Here is a 22,924-nt window from a genome sequence, read left to right as displayed (position 1 = left end):
CGCCGCGGGGATTCCTCGGGGCGGGGCCTCCTCCCGCTGCCACAGTCGTGCCGCTCCTGGCCCCGCCCCTATATAAGGGGCGGCCTCAGCGCGGCCGCGACCGCGTTCGTCGCCTTTCCCGCAGCCGACCTGCGTTCGGGCACCATGGCAGGTCAGTGTGCGCCCGCTCGGCTCGCGCCGCCCTTCGCGAGGGCCGCGGGCCGCGCTCGCGGAGCCGCCACGCGCTCCCGGCCGCGGAATCGCGGCTGCCGTGGCTGCGCCTATTTTTAGGCAGCCGTCCCGGCGGCGAGCGGGCTCCGGCTGGTGGGGGTAGGGGCTGCCCGCGGGGGGGTCGGAGCCGTCCCGACGGGCACCGCTGTGCGGTTTGAAAGGACGCGCACGGTGCTGGCTCGCTCCGCGCCCACCTCGATGCCCTGCCCCAGCCTCCCTCCCCTAACGGGAGGGATGTAGCCAGCGTGGTGGAGAGCAGGATGGGCCGGCGGGGCCACTGTAGGGCTACAGCGGCTCACAGGGGAAAACCCAGCCTTCTCCTGGAAAGCCAGAGAGAGCTTGTGATTTCTGTGTTTTTGATACTTTGCAATGAGTAGGTCCTTATCGCCGCACTACCTATGTCTCGCTTCTTTCTTCCGTGTTTTTTGTTTGTTTTTGTTTGGTTTTTTTTGTTTGTTTGTTTGTTTTTTGTTGCCTTCCCCCCCCCCCCCCCCCCAGTTTTACCTGAAGTTGTCAGCAGAGTCGGTTTCATTTTCAGGTCTGGAAGCCTGCAGGAAGTCTGCCCCCCGATGCATGTCTTGATAAGATGCTTCTGTCTCTAGGAATCCCATACTCAAAAAAAAATTCAGATGTCCTAGCACCTAACTCAGAGAATAGGGGGAAAGGCAAGCACCTGTGAACTCTGGCTATGCCTACAAAAAACCTTCCAGGGGAATTTTTAAATGATGTGGGGCAAGCACTCCAGTAACCTCGTGCATGCCATCAAATGAAAGATCGCTCCTAGCTCAGACTTCTAGGATGGTCGTGGGTCTGTAAGGGGTAGCACAAAAACTCTAGCAAAGAGGTATTATAGCCTGTGAACTGGGCAGCCAAAGAGGTCTCTGAAGTAGCGTGGTTTTGTCTGGGTAAGTCAATTAGGAAGCTGTGCAACTGTCTCTCGTTCTATGTGGTTTTGCAGACATACGGTCACCAAGAGTTCATTATGTTTCGGGCCTAACAGTGGCTGCTGTGTAAACATAAGATTCTGTGGAGAAAGTGTTTACGGAGAGGGGAAAAGGACGAGAAGGGAGATCCACACAGCTGAAATACCTGTTGTTTAGGAAGAACGGACTAGTCTTTTGCAGATGTAACTTCCATAATAAGCAGCAGCTGGTCTTGCCCAAGTTGTAGCGTGGACTCATGTACTTATGAATGTACTTTAGAGGAGATGTGGAATAGAACATAGTTAATTCAAAACTTTGGAAAGCTATGCTGATTTAGATGATCTCCAAGCTGGCAATATTCACATCCTGTCAAGCAGTTTTAAAGTTTCCTCCTAGGGCTAGGATGCAGTAGGGGGCTGCTTTTTACTCTGTCATTAAATTGACTTTATTTCTGTAAAGACCTTTGTGTGTGAGTATTCAGTTTCAAGAAGATGAGGAGACAGAGTGGAAGTATAGCTGCTAACAGGTTAATGAAGAAAAGACCTGTCTTTCAGTGGCAAGGTCGCTTTAAGAATTAGTAACACTGCTAGGGAAAAAAAAAAAACAAACAACACTCAGATGAATGCTGGGCACAATCCCACTTTGTCTACACTGGATTTTTAGTGAGCTGAGAGCATAGTGTCAGACTTCAATGTATTGAGTAGTAACATGCGAATTACCTAGTGAAAAACCCTGTCCTATTACGAAGATGTTCGTACGACTTAAAACGTTACACACTTGCCCTTTCAAAGAAACAAAGTTGTTCTGTAGACTTGCTGAATATGAGCGAGTATAAATAGGCAGCTAAAAGTGAATTGAAACAAAATATCTTTATTCCTGGCATTATAGAAGCTTTTTTGATCTTTGTGATTGACTACTATAATCTAAATCCCTTGGGACTAGTTGGTTTTGCTGCTAAGCAAAATAGAAGGTTTTGTAGCTGGTCTATAGATCTTGCAGACCAGGTTTGCAGAGCTTATAGGCAGTTATGGCACGTGATTTTCTGTCATCAACTGTTAAGGGGATATTATATTAAAGAGGTATTGACGATGATTGCCTCGCAAACTTAGGAGTCACGCCAAACAACAATTTTTCTGAAAGGAGTCAGTATTTTAATCTTACTGCTAGGCTTGGTAGTAAGCCTTTAAGTGCCCAGAACTCCCGCTCTGATCTAACCTAGTTAACACCTTCTGTAAAGAAAAGAAATCAAAGTTGCTAAAATAAATTTGACTCTCGAGATTCTTAGGAAGAAACTGTTTTGTTGATAGAGTGAAAAATGGATTGCTAGAAAAGAGCATGCTTTGTAAAGTGATATAACTTTGAAAGGAGGTCTACATGAAAATAGTTAACAGTGAAGAACTTGTATAAGTTACTTGTTTGCTTTTGTCAGTCCCACTCTGGCAGTTTGAAACAACATGAAAATTGAAAGAATGCAAAGCTTGTATAATATGGCCTCAATAAGTACTATAAGGCAAAACAATCTGCCTTAAGCTATATTTAAGATACAGCTGGAGCAGAAGATTATAGTACCTCTTTTTGCTCAAAGAGTAAAAATTTTTCCTGTAAGTTTTAAATTGCTTTTTGTATTACTAGTTACTTCCCATTTAAATCTTGCATTCTTGTGACAGCTGCAATCATGGGTTGCAGAACAACTCATCTGCAAAATCCTGAGCTAGCAAAACTTAAAACTGTTGTCTAAGATATAATTCAATGGTTACTTTCATTTGAAAATGGAATGCAAGTTTTACACTGCTTTAGCTTCAGGGCTGAGAGCTGAACTTAGAGAAACTCTACAAAACCCTACTAACTTTAGGCCAAAAGCAAGCCCACAGACTCCAAACACTTTTAGCATATTAGCGGCCAAAGTAAGGCTCTTTAGACTTTTTGGATTGTCTCTACATTTGGCATGAATTATTTAACCTGTGGAGAAATTTGAACTGGCGTTCTCTTGCAACAGTCTTGATTTTGTGGGTCATTTTACTGCATTTTGCCATGTGTCAGGTTGCCAATAGCAAATATAGCTATGCAAGTAATCTGCTTCCTTCAGTCACATAGGAAGGCCCTCTACACAGAATTTAAGGCCGCATCTTAGAGGTCTCACAGCATGACTACCTAACAATACTAGGTTTCTAATGTATCTCTCCCAGAATAAAGTAGTGGATCATGCTAACTTGACCAAGTTCATTTCTTCCAGACCAGTCCTTTGTGACTTTAGCCACAAATGACTCCTATGTGAAAGGAGCACTGGTACTTGGTTCATCCTTGCAACAGTACAGAACAACAAGGAAGCTGACTGCACTCATAACTCCTCAGGTCTCAGATCTTATGAGGTAAGGTCACTTACATACTTCAAACTGCAACAGTTCCTGCTGATGTGCAGGTTGAAAAATGGAAGTTAAATTCCTTAATAGTAACCTTTCAAAACTCTGGAAGCTAAACAGCTAATTTCAGCAGCATTCAACTTATCTATACTATCTGGAGTTCTGCAAGTTCTTAAAAAATGAAACTGTTTGTTATGTTTTAGCGTGTTTTTTTTTCTTTCTTCCCTATGATGAGTTAAACAAATAGTCTGTACTTAGAGCTCTAAACCGTGACTTGATACTGATATTTCAGCTGGGTCTTTGCTCTATTATAGTCCTACTTAGAATTCTCCAACAATGTGATATTGCCTGTGCATTTGTTAGTGCTGTGTGTATGTAGGTGGAGGTGGGAGCAGGGGATTGGTATTTATTTGTTTTGCAGAAATATTCCTGATTGAGATAATATAACACAAGCTCTCTTGAAATCTAGCAGACACCTCAAATTTTATCATGGGAGAAGAAAGCGAGCAGAACTAAAGTAGCGCCAAGTATGTCAAATCAGCAGCTCAACAGAGGCATCTAACAAGGTCACCACAGTACAACAAATGAAATTAACAGGCAACTGCTTCCTACAGCCTCCTTAGAATAGTCTCACTGTGGAGTGGACTGGCTTCTCTTTCCACATGTAAGAGGGTAAAAAAGACAAACAACAAAACAGTTAATAACTCTGGGAACTACAGATGATAGGTCAAGATTCTCTACAAGGGGAAGTTCTTCTGAAAAGAGTTACCAATATATAGAGACAAATGAGAGGTGACTCAATAAAAAAAATGGAGTGACTCTTCCTGGAGTCTCCTGGCAGCTAAATGGTCTTACCAATATTAAGATGTTGCATATAGGAACATCCATTCAAGCCTGTTAGGTGAGTGTGCTCTTTTAAGATGAATCCTAAATGTCCTTATGTGCTAGTGCGAGCCAGCTAGTACTATGCCCTTAGACCAGTGATACCTAGTGGTGTAACTGGAACTTGCATTTCTTGCCCTGTCTCCACTAACAAAGTATGCCTTAAGTTCAGAAGCACTGTCCACACCAAGCTGTCAATATAAAGACTGCCTCGCAAGGCAGAGTCCTAAAATTCATTTACAAGCTCTGTGGCTCAAATTGTACTGGTAATTGCTGAGCATTCAAGAAACACTCTAGAATAGTAAGACTTTACAGACATTTCCTGTTTTAAGCACTGTGAACGCCTTAGTCTCTTGAACTAATGGTAATGCTCTATTGATGGTAAAGCAAAGGTTGGATATCTGCCACAAAATTTCACTACACTGCCTGAAAGTTCATCACTCTTTAGTGAATATGGTACCGGTTCAAAACATTTCTGTACCCACAGCCATGACTAAGTCAGTCTTGAAAAGACTTTATGGGATAAAGAAAGTTCTAGCAGCTGGGTCTAGTCAGATGTTTCAAATGTCCCAGATGTCACAAATCTAGAACAGTGTAAGTATTGCATAAAACCGTGTTTCAGCTGTTTAGGATTCAGCTACTGTCCTACTCAAGGTAGTCTAACAGCTTCCCATTTCTTAATTGCCTGCTCAGAGTAGACTGTTAAGTTGCCAGAAATCAAAGTCTGGATGAAAAAAAAAAAAAAAGCAACCTTTGTGGAAAGTTTGTACTACATAGCTATGACTTACTGGATTTGATGGCAATGCCGACTAAAACTCTGTTTGTGCAAGAAAAAAATAAGCCCAAGAAACTCCTCTGGTCCCCAGAATGTGCACATTACAATCTAGAAACTTTGAGGCAGACAGGTGCACTTGTGCATTCCAACATATGCAGTCAACTCTTACTTCTTTTCAAAAAGAAATGTTGCCAGGTTCCCTGTTATTCCACTTCTCTTTACAGAATCTGTCATGTGGTCTGTTGTTGGAGTAACACTAGAACTAAATCTTGCCAATTGACTCTTCCCCAGGAGAGTGCTGGAAAGAGTCTTTGATGAAGTCATATTGGTAAATGTCTTGGATAGTGGGGATTCAGCACACCTGGCATTAATGAAAAGACCTGAGTTGGGCATCACACTAACAAAGCTTCACTGCTGGGAACTGACACAGTTTTCAAAATGTGTTTTCATGGATGCAGACACAATGGTAAGTGGCTGTGTCTCATGGTACCTCTTAAAGACCTAATATCAGGGTTGTTGGATTTTTTTTCTGTGGGTTGGTTTTTTTTTAAGAGTAGGGGTAATAGAAGCCTTTTACTAGATGGACTAGTAACAGTAAGAATGTGTGTGCCTTTTAATCTAAATTAACTGTAATGAAGTCTGTGGGGACTATTTCTGTAAAGTATCGTCTTCCATAAGATGAGCACTGATACAAGAGCTTTCTTTCACATCTTAAGGTTGATACCAAAATCCATTAAAATGTGATACTGCAATTCCTAACCTAAAAACATTGTTTTAACCCCTTTACAATTAGGTTTTGTCAAATATAGATGAGCTTTTTGAGAGAGAAGAGCTGTCTGCAGCACCAGATCCAGGCTGGCCCGACTGTTTTAATTCAGGAGTTTTTGTTTACCGACCTTCCATTGAAACATACAGTCAGCTGTTACAGTTTGCCACAGAGAAAGGCAGCTTTGATGGTATGTATTAATTTGTATTTCAATGTAAGTTAGACCAAAATGGTGACAGTAGTTGGGATGGCTCAGTAACTACATACATCTCATGGGGACTCTGTATGATAGAATTCTCAGTGTAACTACACAAAAATTGTGTCCTTCTCAGAAAAAGAGGCTATCGTTACAATATGTAGTAAAACTAGTTTTTTCAGGCTTCGTGAAATAAAAGCTGAGTTTGGCCTCCAAATTAACAGCTGTAAGCATTAAGAGTGTAGAATCATATAACAAGAAATGAAACTCTGGTACTATGCTTCAGACATTCCTAACACTCAAGGCTTGGATGTCCTATACTAACTCGAGCAGCTACAAAAAAATAGCACTGATCAACTTAAGCACAGCTTCAGAGAATCAAACATTTGAAGATACAACTATCTCTTTGTATGCTATGTGATGGCTTCCTGTCATTATAGGGTGGTGACTGTCTGTTTCCCAATATCAAGTGCATGTAGCTATGGCTGCTTCCCGCTATAAGTCACTTGGGATCAGCCACTGTACCAGGTTTAAGCTTGAGAAGCCAAGTTCTGCCATCCTCTAAGTCTACTAAATCTGTTACCACTGCAGTAAAAGCATATGTTACTTGGAGACTGCTATTGTTAAAGGCTTCTGAGTATCATTGTCTCCTGACACTTAATTCTGTTATGTAACTACTGTGGTACAAAACAAAATCTAACTTAAAAAACTACGGAAAACTATGTAAATAAGACCATAAGGTGGAACTCTCAGATAGCAGGTAATGAGCTAGCCTGTTGACTTACCTCTCTGTATTTTGTAAAAAGTAAAATTTCCAGATGTCACTCCTAGTCTGCAGAATAATCCTTGTTACAGTAGGGACTCTTGTGTGTGGCCTTCTAAAGAATATTAGTCACAGTTGCATGCTCAATGCTATGCCATGAAAATGAGTACTGCCATGTAATGAAGGTGTGTACCTTGCTCCTGACAAGGTAGCAGTTGGTAGCTTTGTGCGTGCTCTCACATATTGGGTACAAATTGATCACCAGCTATGGCAAAATCTATAGCATAATTCTGAATTGTTGCATTCAAACAAACAAAACCTCCCACAAACACCAAAAACAAACGAACAGAAAGCCACCCCTCTCCCCCTGACCCCAAAAAGTACCATCCAACCCCTCCGAAAAGCAACCAACCAAAAAAAAAAGCCCCAAGCGCACATCTTTGTGCAAACTGACTGATCTGTAGCTTTGGGAACATCTGAGAGTTGGTGGTTGTCTCCTTTGAGCTTTGTGCTTGACTGCTAGCAGACCAGATCTTCTAGGTTGAAGGCCCCTGTCCTTTAAAAGAGTAGAACTGCTTCTACAATATGCTGACTTGAAAGCTAAAGCTGTGCAATGGTGAAACTTCCTCTGTGTTCTAAATGCAAAGCAATTGTTGCAGCACTTTACAGCAAAAATAGTGGGTTAATTGTTTAAGTATCAAATTTCTAGAACTGCAATTTTTACTTCAGCTTCAAAATTTACCTAGTTTTTATTAAATGGTAGCAGTGATCTGAGTAACGAGACCATGGAGACCTAGACTGTCCATATAAGCTACTGCCAAGCTCAGGAACTTGGTAGGGAGAAAGGGGATTGAAAATTAAATTAACCTAGAGAGTAATAAAAGTTTCTAGGAAACTTAGTAAGAGAAACCTGTGAAGGGTCACTGCTTTTAATAGGACATAGGGATGCAAACTTAACAAGCTACCAAACTGTGTGTAGTTGAAGTCAAACTGCAAGTACCTTGTCTGCAGTAGTAGTAACTAGGGGAATGGAAGACCTTCCAGAATATTTCTTGCATGTAACAGCAGATGGGTGCCTCCTATGTAGTGCTGTTTTCCAAAAATGGCAGAATGATGGCTACTTATGTAGACATCTACTCTGTCTAAACTTCACCTTTCTGTATAATAAAGAACACGTCATGCAACTACTCTAGATACCATCTAAAAGTAGTGGATGGGAAAGAAAAGTTTGGTTTTAGAAGAAATCTGGTAGTACTGCTACCTTAAGAATGTTGCTATTGCTTAAACAATCCTCTGGCTCTTTAGCCTGGGATCCAAAATAGTTGCTTGTACTGTGTTGCTGTATTGTACCTTCATATGCATCTGTAAATACGTAGTTAGTATGAATACTGCCTGATTTTTCACCTTGTGTCTGAGATCCTGTTTATATAACCAGACTACTGAAGTCTGTTGTTGAAGTCTGAATTAGGACAGCTAGATGCTGCTTTCATTGTCTGCTTTGGCACAAATGAATGCAATCTGAAAAAAAAAAAGCCAAGTATGTACAACCTGAGCGAGAGGAAGTCCTGTAGGGTAAGTTCAATACAAAGTTGCTGTCCCTTCGGTTTTCTTATGATGGACACAACTTCTTCAAAAGTGCTTTCCTTCCTTTATGTGTTGAGAGGCAAGTCAGAGGTTTGAAATTACCAGACTGAATCTCCAGGCAGTTTCTCACTCTGCAATCTGCATGTATGCTGACAGCTGTAACAGGATACCTAGAATTTATATTTGTCAGTGTACTGCTTGTACATCTAAGTTTATGCCCAGCGTCTAGATACTGCGGTTGCAAAAAGCAAATTGTGCTCAAACAGCACTGATGGTATAAGCCTTAATACTGCCCTAAATCGAATCATAGGCCAATAAAAACCTTTTCCTGACTCAGCAGAGACTGAGTGCTTGAGAAAAGGAAAGATTAAAATGAAATGTTGTCTACTAATACCCTAAGCTATCCATTTACCTACTCTTTAGTAATGTTACTTGTGAATGCAGTTATAGGTGAAAGAGTACAGCAAGTGAAAGCTGGAGGACTCCCTTCAATCTCCTTGAGAAGAGGAATTATTTCCATTTAAAGACTAATCATATTCATTGCAATAAAGAATGAATGGATATAAATAAATAGGTTTTTTCTTCTCGATCACTGCTTATAAACTAGTCTGCTCTGGCCTGTAGGCTATACTTATTTATTTTTTTAGCTAATCTACTACTGAGATACCAAACAACTTCAGACTCACTTAACCTTGTAACAACCTCTACTTGCAAGCTGAGGTGACCCCTCTGAACACAGATTATCCTCATTTAACGGTCAGTCAGGAGCTTTTTACTACAGAACTAGGAACGCCTATTGTCTGTTAAGGGATTTGATGGAGTTTTACTAGAGTTGTCACCAAGATTAAATATGCTTTTCTTACCAGATCAGTGTGGAGGTAGATGCATCTGGGACTGCAGGCCTAACAGGCCGCTGATACCCTAGCTCCTGCAGTGAGATGATGCATCTGTAAGCATAAGTAATAAAACTGATTGTTGCCATTTGATCTTCTGAGCTACAGCTTTCCTGAAGCTGAACAGTGCTCAGTTGTACTGTTTTATTGTGGGTTTTTTTTGCTGCCTTATCCAGATTGAATTTAAGCTGTAAAAGAAACCGAATGGCAGAGTTTGTGAGCAGCAGTTAAAAGTAACCCCATACATACTATTTTGTTCTCCGCATTTTTGGAATATTCAAAGGCTGCAGGGTTTGCGGGGTTGTTCAGAAATAGAACTTTAGTGCTCTGTGCCAGACTTCTACTGGACATGGTAACTGCATTACCGACTCTTACTTAGTGAAGTGATTGAAAAAGATCCTCAAACAGCTGTCTGTTGCTTGTAGCCTATTAATGCTTTCTCTTTTAGGTGCAGATCAGGGGTTATTAAACACCTTCTTCAGCAGCTGGGCAACAACAGACATGAGTAAACATCTACCGTTTATTTATAATTTGAGCAGCACTTCTGTATATTCCTACCTTCCAGCATTTAAAGCGTAAGTTGAAAACTTCGAGAAGACTTTCAGAGCTTACATAAAGTAATTTCTTGTAACAGAATGAACAGGCACGATGTGAGCTTACACAGGTTTTATAGAAGGAATATATATAATATATATATATTCTAGAAGGAATATATATAATAATATATATATACAATATATAATAATTTCTTCTCTTAAAAAAAAAAAAAAAGGTTGAATTGATGTAAGTCAAATGAATCATCTCAAGATAAATGCAGAGAGACAGCTGTACCTGTAGCTTGAACCACTCATCCCTAGTGATAACACTGAAGTTGATTTAGAGTAAGCACATTTGACAGGTCACTTGCAAAAGGAAGAACCACTCCTCCGGTATAGGATACAGTGTAGTACAGTTCTAACCAATGGCAGTCGGCTCTTTAATCAGCTTGAGCTGAAATTCAGCATGTCCCTGGAGGTATCCTTCCCACTTAGATAACTTCCCCTTTTCTCACTCAAATTACTTAGGGTATGTAACAGCCAGGAGTTACAGTTTCATGTAATCAACCTCTACCATTCAAGTAAGTGTGGTGAACAAAGACTTGTAGCAAGCTAGAATTCTCCCCTAACAGTCTTTTGAGACCTCTGTCAGTTCCTTAAGTAACAGCAAGATGGAACAAAGACTACAGCCAAGCACATTTCATTGCGTATTTCCTCTGTGATGAAGACTGTATCCTCCCTAGCTAGCAGCATTAGTTTGGCATGTCAGTAAACTGTAGGTCAGAGGCAGGGTTACTCAAAGTGTTACAATAACCCAGGAGGAAGGGGGCGGGGGAAAGAAGGAAAGCTGAAGTGTTACACAGAAACTCTTTATCTATTATGAGCTGCAGAAGTTGGGGGCAAGGGGGAAGGGAAAGTGCCAATTGCATAAAAACAATCTGATCTCTGAATGACATCAGGTTACTAGTGTCTAAAGCAGCAGCTAGCATAAGCAGGGCTTGCTGGCTCAAGATCAAACTATGTCTTGTGATCAGAATACTATTTGGAATCTTGTCATGCTAAAAGTGGAACACTTATTTAAAGAAATATATGCAAGCCTCAGAATGACTAAGTAGCTGGATAGCATTCGATAAACTAACATCTATTGTAAAGTATGTCCTCTTTCCATGGCTGGCTGTTAGTCACATGACCTTAATTTTACAAATTACTTTGTTGCCATGGAAGACTAATTGGATCTGGGAGCTCCTGACAAAAATTCCCTTCAACTAATTGAATCAGCTGCTTAACTGAATTCACCAGACCTTCAAAAGTAGAATGCTGACAGTGCAGCCCTTGCAAGTAAAATTCCCTGCTCAATAGGTGGAACAAGTTCCCTTGGTTAGATCAGCAGCTTACACTCCTGATAATCAGTGGTTGGAATATAGTGAAATTTAAACCTACTGACAGCAATAGCTAAGTTTTTTGCAGCTTTGTACAGCGAGACTAGATTTCACAGCAGTCTCAGTAATCCTTTTCCCAAAGGAAAATGCCAATTCATGACAAATGCTCTCTAACTTCAAAACATTGATGAAGGACTTTTCTGGGAGATGGGGAAAGACAGATTAGTTGCTGAGGCCAGTGTGGACATAAAGCTTCCTAACAGTTGAGTTTAAATGTCAAAATCAAATATTGCAGATCCAGAAAGTATCTAGAAGGCAGATACTGAAAACATTGTAGAAGCTTGGCATCTGTTGTTCTGACCGTAAGTGGACAAGATACCAAGAGTATACTTCTCCATTTGTAACAAGGGTCACATGATACTTCTTACGCATTCTATTCTCTAGCTTAAATACCCTTGATTTTTGAACCATAAGTTTCTTCAGAACAGCAGCAGCCTCAGATGAAGAAAACTCAGGTTGCTTAGTACTGTGACAGCTAATAAAACTAAGGTAGTTCCCTTCTGCTCAGTCTTTACTTTTGGGGTTTAAAGTTAAAGCCCTGTAACTGACCTCTTGAAGACACTTTTTAGCACGGAGTTAATGCAAATACTTGGCCTTTCACACACACGTAAGTCTTCATTCTGCAATAAGATCAGTTATATTCAAAACATTGAACATGAACATTGAAATACAGTCAAGAACCTTAAAATAGTATGAAACCCACACCCCCACCCACAAGCATACTCAGTTTGAATATTCCATGGCTTTTGAAACACCCCTGTATTGTCTCCATATGTAAAACTCTTTAATGCCTGAGTCCCACTCAAAATGATCTGCATCTGATTAATAAAATGTTAGACAAGCTACTTTGACATTACTCTCCATTTCAGTCATATTATGTTGAGAAGAAAGCCTAATGTGATACAAACTGAACTAGGTGAGATAGTCACTGGTAGTAGAGAGACTGGTATTGCTTGTTCACAAAACTGAATCAAGCTGAAACCTAGTTCTGGAACTGTAGGAGAATGAAATGAATGTTGTGTCTTTCAGTGTCAAGTTCTTTACTTGAGAAGAGGTGCATCTTGGCTATACTTCTAATACCAAAGAACATATTGATAACAGTTGGGACAAAGCTGGAAGTCCATATTGAAAATGGAGTTTAAATGGTTTCAAAAAGAAAAAAAAAACAAACCAACCCACCACCAAATCCATGCATGGCTGCCCTAAGGTTATTTAGGAAATAAGGGTTAAGTAAGGGCTAAGTCTAGCAAGACCCTGCTGCACCAAGATCAGGAGTCCTCTGAAATGCCTTGGTTACACAAAGTTATTATTTTGCAGGGACACGGTCTTCTTGCAGCAGAGCCAGCCAATGATCCATTTCTACAGGGCTATAAACTGAAAGGTTTAACTGTTAACACTGACCCTTCTCCATATAATACTTGTAATGCTTAACTCTCTGGCTTGCTGACTTTGGAGTAGAATCTTTTTCACTTTTAAAACCAGTTCCGATTGCAACGGCTGCTTGAGACTGCTCTCTCCTGAGCTATGGACATCACCCTAAAGGCTTGAGTTGTCTGTAAGTATTTAAATAGCCCAGACCGCTAGGTTTTGGCTGTATTCTGACTAGTGTAATGTAGAATTCAGTTTGCATTGTTTCTGTTGTATCGCAATGCTTTCAGTCCCAATAGGCATTGGCAGTTCAATCATTTAGCATTTAGCCTCCTAAATATATTCATATTTCTGTTTTCTGGACAAATAAGAAATAGCAGGTTAGAAGAAATTATGTCTGCCAGTCAAAACTCATTTTCTAGACACATGTACAACTGGCTTCTAAAATTTTTCTGTCCAACAGGTTTGGTGCAAATACTAAGGTCGTGCATTTCCTGGGAAGCACAAAGCCATGGAACTATACATATGACTCCAGAACAAAAAGCATAAAGGGCAATATGGACGACCCAAAAATAGTTCACCCAGAATTCCTCAACATGTGGTGGGATACCTACATAGCTGATGTTTTACCATTACTAGAACAGCACGGAATTGTTAAAGAAATTACTACAGGGGCAAACATGGTACGTGCTCTAATAATCTTGTACATCCATGCCTAAGTATGGATGACAGGTTATTTACCATTGCATCAATTTCCCTTCCCTCTGTCCATCTCAAAGCATGGGTGTTGTTTAGTTTGTGGGATACGCAGGGTATTTTAGTTTTGTCCTTTTAAGCTTGGAATAAATAATACTACAAAAGAGAAGCATGCTAGACAGGTCTTGGACATAGCTGTATGCTTGCCTAAAACAAACTCTGTAGGTAGCTAATGTTGCACCAGATATTGTACTGTAGTAACTTCTCCGATGTACTAATTTCTTTAATGTATACAGAGAAGGGCCTAACTCTCAGTGTGTTGCAGCTAATAAGGTTCTCAAGCAGAAGAACCCCGGTTCAGCATGCAAATATGTACATACATATCTTGCATGGTGAATCATATTTAGGTAAGCCTAAGATAACTAGAGAATCAATACTTAACATAAACAGGCAGTGATGAATGCCAATACTTTTTAAAACCGAAGTAACGCTTCTAACTCTAGTTCTCATTCACAGAATTTAGTAGCCTGCATCTGACTGCAGACTTCTTAGTCTTAGCTTAGTGCATGGGCCAGTTTAAGTTCTCAGCCTTTCTAAGACCAAAGTTACTGATCTCTTAAGATGTGCTTCTCTTGGTAATCTTGCATCTTTCTAACAAACTATTTGCAGCTATCGGGCTTGGTCTATACTCTGGCTTTCTCTTGTGGCTTCTGTAGAGAGGTATGAAGAACTTAAACTTCACTTTTTTCTTTTTTTTCTCCCCTGCTAACTTCTGTAACTCTGCTTTGTTATTTTGCTAGGAAAGCTGCACAATCCCTTCCCATTGGCACTGCTTGCTACTGTGCATGATAGCAGCTACTTTCTTGTCCCATTTTATGGCCTGTTGCTTGCTTTAGCTGTACAAAGTACTTGTATATTTTTACTCTGCTTTTCCTTTTAGGCAGAAGTTACAGAGGCAGTGTCCCACGTATCAGTATCACCACTATTACCAACTGAATCTTCAGAAGAACGCAAGGAGCGGTGGGAACAGGGCCAAGCTGACTATATGGGAGTGGATTCCTTTGATAACATCAAGAAGAAACTTGATACCTACCTGCAGTAGAAATGCCTGTCTCAAACAGTGGTGATGCAAGGACTTGTTCCAGAACTAACAGCTAGAAAGGTATAGATGGTGGTCAGTTACACTTGCTAGTAGCTTGAGGAAAAACTTCTTGGCTGAAGGCCTCTGCAGTGCTACAGATGAAGACTGAGCAAAAGCTAGGAAGCAGAATCCTTGGGCCACCTATTACTGCCCAATTTCCAATTCTCCCTACTAGATAAAACCAGGTATTTTCAGCTTAAAATTTCTTCTGTTTTGATCAATTGGCTCAACATATTCTTTAAACTGGGTTTGTTACCTCACCTCATTAAGGTGATTAGCATTGATTCCTTTGCTTGCTGTTCTAGATGTAAAATCTAATTCATGGGATTGCTCATACACTGGAGTGGTAGCCATTCTGCTTTACCATAAATGTATTAATGACACTGGGATACATACAGTTGTAACAGTAATAGCACTGCTTTGCTCTTCCAGTCACAATTGCACTGAAATTTTGACCAGGTTCTTACGCACAGTGCCTGCAGCATGGCAGAATGCGTTTTTCAGTTCTGTATACTATGGGACTAGTAAACTGAGTTTTATCTGTTCCTTGCAATGTTGCACTTGATACAAAAATAAAAAGTTGTCATGCATTTCTGTCTTCCCTAAACTCTTGAGCAATTAAGAAAAAGGGAGCTCCAAAGTAGTCTAACTAAAATATTTAACAGGTATAAATAACCCTTAAGCTTTGCTAATGCTACTCAAGCTCTCATTAGAAAATGTCCAGCTTTTAGTTCATAATTATTTAGAAGTACTTAGTAATTTGCCAGGGCCAATCCCTTTATTAGCTTGCCATAAATAGAGGACAGGGCACTGGAGGAAGTGCCTGCTGAAGCTGCTTGCATTAGTAACTTGAAGTTTGGGAAGAAGATATCTTTCTTTCAAATGACTAAAGAAACATCATCCCTAATGTGAGCCCTGTATGCTGAACTTAGTCTTAAACACAACAGTGATCCTACTTTGGCAAAGAGGGATTACATAGCTGCTTAAGTAACTTAACTGCACCTACGCTGATAAGGAAAACTACTCTTTCCATGTGTAAAGAGAGTAAAAGAAAGTGCTTTTTTTGCCACACTCAGGCTACATGTATTCCGAAACACATGGAAAAGCAGTAAAAATAAAGCGTGCTGATGACAGAGATTGGCTGTTATCTGTACTAAGGTGTAGATCTGTCCTTCAGCCAAAAGTCTAAACAGAACAAAACTGGTGTTCTTTGACAGCTATACCCTGCACTAATCCAGAAACACTAAGAAAATATTACTTCATTATTTCCTAATAAAGGAGGATTTTGGCTGGAATCTAGTGATGGTGCTAAACCTTTAGCCTAGAGATAAAATAAACAATCAACAAGCTATCACCATTTGCTGGTAAAGCAGAAGACATAATATGAGTATAAGGGTTAGTCTGTTTTAACTGTTTTCACTACTTAATTGCTCTAAGATTTAGTTGGTCACCATTTAGGAAAAATGCTAAAAGATGAGGTCCAAACCAGAGTAGCTTGTAGCTACTTAAAAGAACATAGTATCTCCTAGTTGTAACTAGCCCTTTCCTGTATGGGTTTTTCTTTTGCTGTGTTTTTGTTTTTTGTTTGTTTTTTTTTTTAACAGATAAATTTGAAGTTGTGTGAAAGCAGGAGGGATTACTAGTTACAGTCTGTAATGACAAAAGTATACTTTATCAAACAAATATTGGAGAGTTCTGCATACTCACAGAATACTCTATGGAAAATGGTAAAATACTCTCTTTAAGCTAAACAGTCTAAATTTTCTTCCCCTTGTCTGTATTCATACTTGAGAATAGGCACGTTACTTCTTTTTAAGCTTAGTTGGAGAGAACCAAATATAAAAGTATGATACTTATTACCTGCCTGAAAATTTGGTTTAGCATGTAAGTTTTGTTACGTTAATACAATAAGATAAGGAGAGATGCTGAATAAGATGAAAACCGGCATGTTTTTGGTTAACAAATACAGTTAGTGAAGAAAGATAACCTGTGAAAATCATTCTGTCGTAGCCTCTGTAACTCATACTATGATCAAGTATATATGATCACAGCCTCAGGAAAGCAAAAGGTATGACATCTATACCGAATTCTATGCAGCTTATTTTCAATAAAATGACCTTTTATGTCATTATTTGCAACTATTTCCTTCACAATTGCTGCAGGCAGCTTTTGCAGAAAAACAGAGATCCCTTTTTATTCCTTGCAATAGCATCACTTGATACATCAGGCAGTTTTCTACTCTAATCTGAAGGTACTCAAAGCAGCACTATACTCTAAACATCATTATTCAGAAGAATCACAGCACTGCTGAGATTGCAACTCAAATATTGGAACTTCATTTGCCTTTATGAAGCCTGTAATCTAAGGTATTCCTTAAATGGTGACAGCTCAGCAACCCTTAAAAGCTTAAGAAGCATTTTTTCCATATACATCTTTATTTTATGTATGGGGGGTGGGGGGAAAGAAACAAAAAACAAAACCAAAAACCCCCAAACAAACAAAACCCAACCAAAACCAGAATGATAGACTACTAACTCAATATTTGGAATTAAAAATAATTCCAAAAGCTAACTTCTAGAACATGCTGTTCAAACTCCACGAAAGAGAATGCCAAAAGCCAAAGACTACTTACAGATCATGAAAAGCAGAAAAAAAAAGGCCAAACAGCCAGAACACCAAGGTGTTTAACCACCCGACTTACTGAACAGCTCCATCAAATCAGACAGGACTTTTCTGTGCTCAGCTTTTACCTCTTTTCTCTCAGATACATTAATGGCTTTCTTAGGAGAGACCATGCAGTGTAGTATTACCTTCAGTAAGTTTTATATGGCTTTGGAACATGGAAATCATCATCTAATAGACAAACAATACTAGTAACTGCTTTCAGTTGTTTTCATAATCATACTAAGCCATTTTGCAAAGTATCACCATATTTTCACACAAGTAATGATGCAGCTTGACTAGTTGTAGAAATGGTTCTCTTGCCTGTGAAATTTTTACTTGTAAAATGGAAATAACAAAAAAACCCCAAATCTGTCCTTTGTAATTGCAAATTATTTTTCCAGCTTATCATTTAATATCAAAATCTGAACCAGAAAAACGCAAAAAAAGTTTAACTCACATAAACTCTATGCAAAAAAAACCAAACAAACAAACAAAAAAAAACCCAAACAAAAAAAAAACCAACCCAAAAAAACCCCACTCAAAACCCAGCTTCAGTCAGGTTTAGCTCTGTTTTCTTGTTCTTTTTCAACTTTCCAGTGACAATCAGATACTGGGGTTCATGCTGTCTTCCATCGTTCATGTCCTTGTTATTCTTTCTCTAACAGACTTAAAGTATGCCTCTCTCCATAGCTAAGGTGCTGGCTCTCCAAAAACTGCATCAGTTTGTTAGTTGGCTTGTTTTTAATTCCTTTCTCACTCCTTTCATTAGCTCACTTTCTCCAAATAGTAGACATCTTCCCTCTATTTCTCAATCCTTTTCCATTACTTATGTTTGCAATTCATCTTATAATCAGCAGGCTGATATTCTCAGACATAAGAGGTGAAAGGCTTTACAAGCTTTGCAGACTCCATTTCTCTGCTGCCAAGTACACTTCCCAAATCTAGACAGGACCTAAATATAGCAATCTCTGCCTCCAGTTCAAAATCTGAGCATCATAGTGAAGGGAGCAGGATGTTAGGTGAACACATATCAGAAGACCACAATCAAATGGAAAGAAAAGAACAGACAAGAATATTCAACTAATACTCAACTGAGATTCTTCAGTGCTGTTTTTTACTCAGTGGGACATGAACAAGTGTAGTTTACCAAATTCTTCCTCCGTAAATCAAGCAGCATGCAGATCAGCATTCCATTAAGACATATGTATGGCAGTGAAAAACATGCCATTTTTCCACTACAAGAGGAAAAGCAGTACAGGAAAACTGTTAGAAAGCTGGCAGCTATAAAATAATTTGTTTTAATTTATTTTACAAGGACTAACTCATTCACTGACACATGAGTGGATTAGAGTCTACTTTGCATATAGCACAGTCTTATTGTTCAAAGTGTCTACTGAAATTGCTAGATAGCATGCTGTCAATACATGCCTATGATTATAGTATTTTATCAAAAAAACCTTTACTTTTACAAAATCATTGGAGTTCTGTTAAGTAAAACATTAAAAGAAAGTGTTTCACAAATTTAAGTACTTCCTTTTTACTAATTCCTGGGGAGTAATCAACAGAGGAACTCCCTCCTGCACCTGTGTACTATTCAGAAATAGTAAAAATACTTTAAAATTTTGAATTAAATTCCATCTTTGGACATAGCCTGCAAAAATAAGAATTCCTTACAAAGTGTCACTGACCACCTTTTCTGAAACAATCAGTCCAGATGATCTGTTTGTTTATCAGGCAATACTAAGATAGAAACATGAAACTAATTCATTTATAGAGGGTTTTGTCTGAAGGAGAAGACACATTATTTACCTTTTACTACCTTGTCACCTCTAAAATGAGATTAAATACGTGCAAGTTAGAATGCAGGAATACGCATTTTGGTTTTGAGGGGTTTTTTTGTGTTGTTACGCATTGTACTAACAAGCAGCCTTTTGAAGAAATGAACACTGGAAAAATTTCAGGAGTTTGTGTGCTTCTAAATTAACATTTAGGAGCAAATTAGTTTTTTATCACTTATTTGAGGCATTTATATTTTGAACACAAAGCAAAACTGAAAAAATATTTTTTTGGGACGCGTAACTTGAAGAGAAGTATTATCCAAAATATTAAATATGTTTATGCAAAATAACACAGGCTCAAGGTATAAATCAATCACAGCCTTAATTTCGTTAAATCCCAAAACACTGAAATGAAGATGTTATCTTTCTCTAAATAAAAGTTTAGGATGAGAAATTTAGGTGTTTTGGAAAAAAAATGCTAGGGAGCTGAGTAGCCTAAGTACAGTTACATTATTTAGCTATTACTTTGTAAACACGAAGAAAAGGGATGTAAAGCAGTTGGACAAAAAGATTTGGTATTTTAATTTTTTTTGTGCTTTTTGTGTTTTAAACATTTATTGGAAGGATTTCTACCTCTTCTTTGCTACTTTTATTAGAAGAGAACCTGTCTTCAATTTCTGTGATGAATATTAATTAGGCAGGCTAGCTGCACTTACACAGCTAAACAAGTTGCTATGACAATAACAAAAGTGTTCTACATATCTCCAGGATAATGAGCTGTAATAGCCAGGCTAACCAACAGCTGTGCTACCCCATTTGAGTCATTCCAAATGGCTCAACAGAGACATTTAATTTCTAGTATTAAAATCCAAACCACACTTCAACAGTCACTCCACAATTTATTTTTACTGGTGAGACTGTGATGGCACTATTTTTAAAATACAGTAAAGCTTCTTGGAAAATAATTATTTATTCATAACCAGAAAACTGTTGGGATCATCTTTCAACTCCCCTTAGTAATAACAGCATTATGCTTCTGACCCAGCCTGCAACACCTGTCAAAACACTGGTCTTCTGCAGTGGGGTTCCAAGCTATTAGTAGCAACAATGAACAAGTTAAATAACCTCCCTTCAAAACATAGTAATAGTGCACATGGAATCACAAAGCAGATATTGTACCATCACCTCTTGAACAAATGTTGCTTGCAGATTAATTACTTCCAAACTAATGTCTTACTCTTTAAGTATCCTGCTATAAAGATAGCTTTGAGAACTTCGGGTTATATATTCATAACAAGCAGGAACTTCAGGTAAATGCTTTAAAAACAGAGTTTGTCAGGAATCTAGGAGACATCAAAACAATCCTGTTATTTTAATTCTGAAACAAACACTGCATAATACTAACTGCCTCCGTACCTGATGGCAAAATCGAAATCAGCTGGACACAGGCAGTTACTTAACAGTAAACTGAACTGTTAAGAAAGCCCACGTATGCTTTCATTAGTATACACAATAATCACCATGTTAGGTAAACAAGAAACTTTGCTGAATGCAAATCAATAGTGTAGCTGTTACTACTTATACTTTGGATGTAACATTAAATATAAGGATCTATAAAATGCCAAGTTTGTGCTCTGCATTTTTCCAGCATGTTTTATCTATCTAGAGGTACAGTCCTACTAGTTCTCAGAGAATAGATACTTAAGTCTACATAAACTGTAATAATGTCCTGTCTCTGATAAGTCTCGTGCAGTGGGCTCTCCTTGTCATGTCACCCACATACTGCAAGTTGTCTAAGAATTCTTCTAAGGACTCATTTTAGATTCTAAGAACCTCTGATGCCTACACACAGTCAGAGACATCAAGCAGCAAGATAAAAGCCAAACAAGTCTTGTTTCTCCAATCTATGGTAGTAAGCAAAAGAGCAACAAATTATGTATTTGTCACTGCAAGATGAACATTCCTGGCAAGCTATATATGGCAAACTGTTCTAATATTAATCTCACTGTATGAGAACAACATGGTGTCTGGAGGAAAGATGTAGCCCAAACATACAGAAGTGTATTCCATTCTATTTTTGCTGTAGTCAAGAAAGACTGAAGTGTACTACTTTCACTCTTCTCTCATCAGTCCAGCACAGGAAAAGTGAATTGCAGTACTTCTATGATTTCTGCAGTATCTCATACAAAGGATACTGTATTTTACATTGGAAAATACTAAAAAGCCTAAGCCGTAGAGAAACATCTGTATACTTGTGATACTCTCACATTAAAGGTTTGTATTTCTTCCTAAAGGTGAGAATTCTGCATCTATGATTGTATTTAAACAAACAAAATTTTAATGGGGTGGGGGGCGGGGGGGGCAGAGGGAGAAAGTAATCTATGGTTGGATAAATATTCCTCCCTTGCACTGTGGTATTACACCTCTCAGAGAAGGAATGCAGACCTCCAAGCTACAGTTCTACAATAAATCCACAGAATTTGAAAAACTGGTTACTCCACTGGTATTTCTGCTTCTTAAATCCTATTATCGCTGCTAGTGCACTTCAAGGAATGCTAATGCATGACTGAATCTCATTCGGCACTGATTATTCAAGTAGTAAAGGGTCACGTGGGCCCACTGCTCCTCCATCAAATACATATAGTCAACCACTGCCCCTTGGGATGGTTACCCTCACAGGATGGCTACCAGCAGGATGAGAAGATGCTGTTCAGTGGTGAATAAAGGCTGCAATTATATTTGGCCCAGGGTTGTTAGGTATAACTATTAACTGTAGATGACTCGGTGTTAACAATGCTTAGCTTATTTTCTTAGAACTGCTTGCCACAATACAATGAATTCATTATACCTCATTCATTATTTTCAGAGATTAAAATTCTCTTGTGGTTTCTACAAGTATTCAGAGAATTGTTAAAAAAAAAAAAAGCAGCAGTCAGACTCGATGGCATTATGGTAGTGTAGATCCCTTCCAACTGAACGGGTCAATGCAGTACATACACAGACAATATTTCTGAAGATGCATTGTGATTCACGAAAAAATTCTTTCATGGCAATTTCTCCATACTCTTACTCATACTTAATTTCTTTCATGTATTAAATAAATAGCTTTTGTCTTCATACTGTCAATATCACTGACCTGATGTCCAGGCTAGTACCTTTCCTTTACTATTGGTGGTGACAGATGTCCAAGTCCAAAGCTAAACTATCATTTTGTTTCTTTCAAGTGCAGAATTTGTTTCAGTTTCCAACTGCCAAAAAACTTGGACATTACAGCAGAGGAGTAAACGGGGGGAAGGCAGGAAGTGAATAGAAAAAGCTTGATGTTGCACAGTGACACAGCACATGAACCAATTTTGCTAAGAATACCATTTTGCTATCAATAAAGGTAATTTGCATTTTTATTCCTTACAAATAATTTTGCATCTCTGAGTGCTTTAATGAAAGGAAAAACTTTCTAAATTTAGGTATTACTAGTCTCCCATTACCACAAAAGGTAACCTCAGATGAATGTCTTAATTTATAAATAAATTCTCAACAATAACAGAAGAGACTAGAGCAGACAAGCACTACATTAAATATATACTGTTCCTCAAATTCCACTTAATGGCTTTTGAAGTCCATAAACAACAAATAGGAAACCTCATTCAAAAGTATCAGGAAGAAAGAAAGGTATGAAGAAGGAACAGATAGCATATGCTACACTGTAAGGTGAAGTACTACGACTCTGTTAGTAGTACTACTAGCATTCTTTCCACTCACAGTAAATAAATGGACAGCACAAAAATACAGTGTTGAAACAAGAAGATGCTAGGGAAAAAAATGAAGAAAAGTCCTATTTGCCTTTTAACAGATACTTGTCAGTGTCATTCATTCTCAGATGGGCTTTCTTTCTGCCTCTTAGGAAAACACCAAAGAAGCTTCACCTAGATTAAGCCATATCATTATGAACA

General features: G+C 38.8%; 1 protein-coding gene across 2 annotated transcripts; it reads left to right on the top strand.

Annotated features, from left to right (window-relative positions):
* The first annotated feature begins 46 nt into the window (after positions 1-46).
* Positions 47-21,267, top strand: GYG1 (glycogenin 1). Of its 2 annotated transcripts, XM_048313784.1 has the most exons (8): positions 47-151; positions 3,367-3,502; positions 5,442-5,616; positions 5,944-6,106; positions 9,801-9,927; positions 13,159-13,378; positions 14,061-14,111; positions 14,332-21,267. In XM_048313784.1, exons 1-8 carry the CDS (start codon positions 145-147, stop codon positions 14,491-14,493), a joined length of 1,041 nt encoding a protein of 346 aa, XP_048169741.1. In that variant the 5' UTR covers positions 47-144; the 3' UTR covers positions 14,494-21,267. The 2 variants fall into 2 exon arrangements, with proteins under 2 accessions (XP_048169741.1, XP_048169742.1); XM_048313785.1 differs by lacking the exon at positions 14,061-14,111 and having other exon boundaries at positions 48-151.
* Positions 21,268-22,924: the final 1,657 nt, after the last annotated feature.

The sequence above is a fragment of the Corvus hawaiiensis genome, chromosome 10 (assembly GCF_020740725.1).
Source record: "Corvus hawaiiensis isolate bCorHaw1 chromosome 10, bCorHaw1.pri.cur, whole genome shotgun sequence".
Taxonomy (NCBI): domain Eukaryota; kingdom Metazoa; phylum Chordata; class Aves; order Passeriformes; family Corvidae; genus Corvus; species Corvus hawaiiensis.
This window is presented reverse-complemented; position numbering and strand designations above follow the sequence as displayed.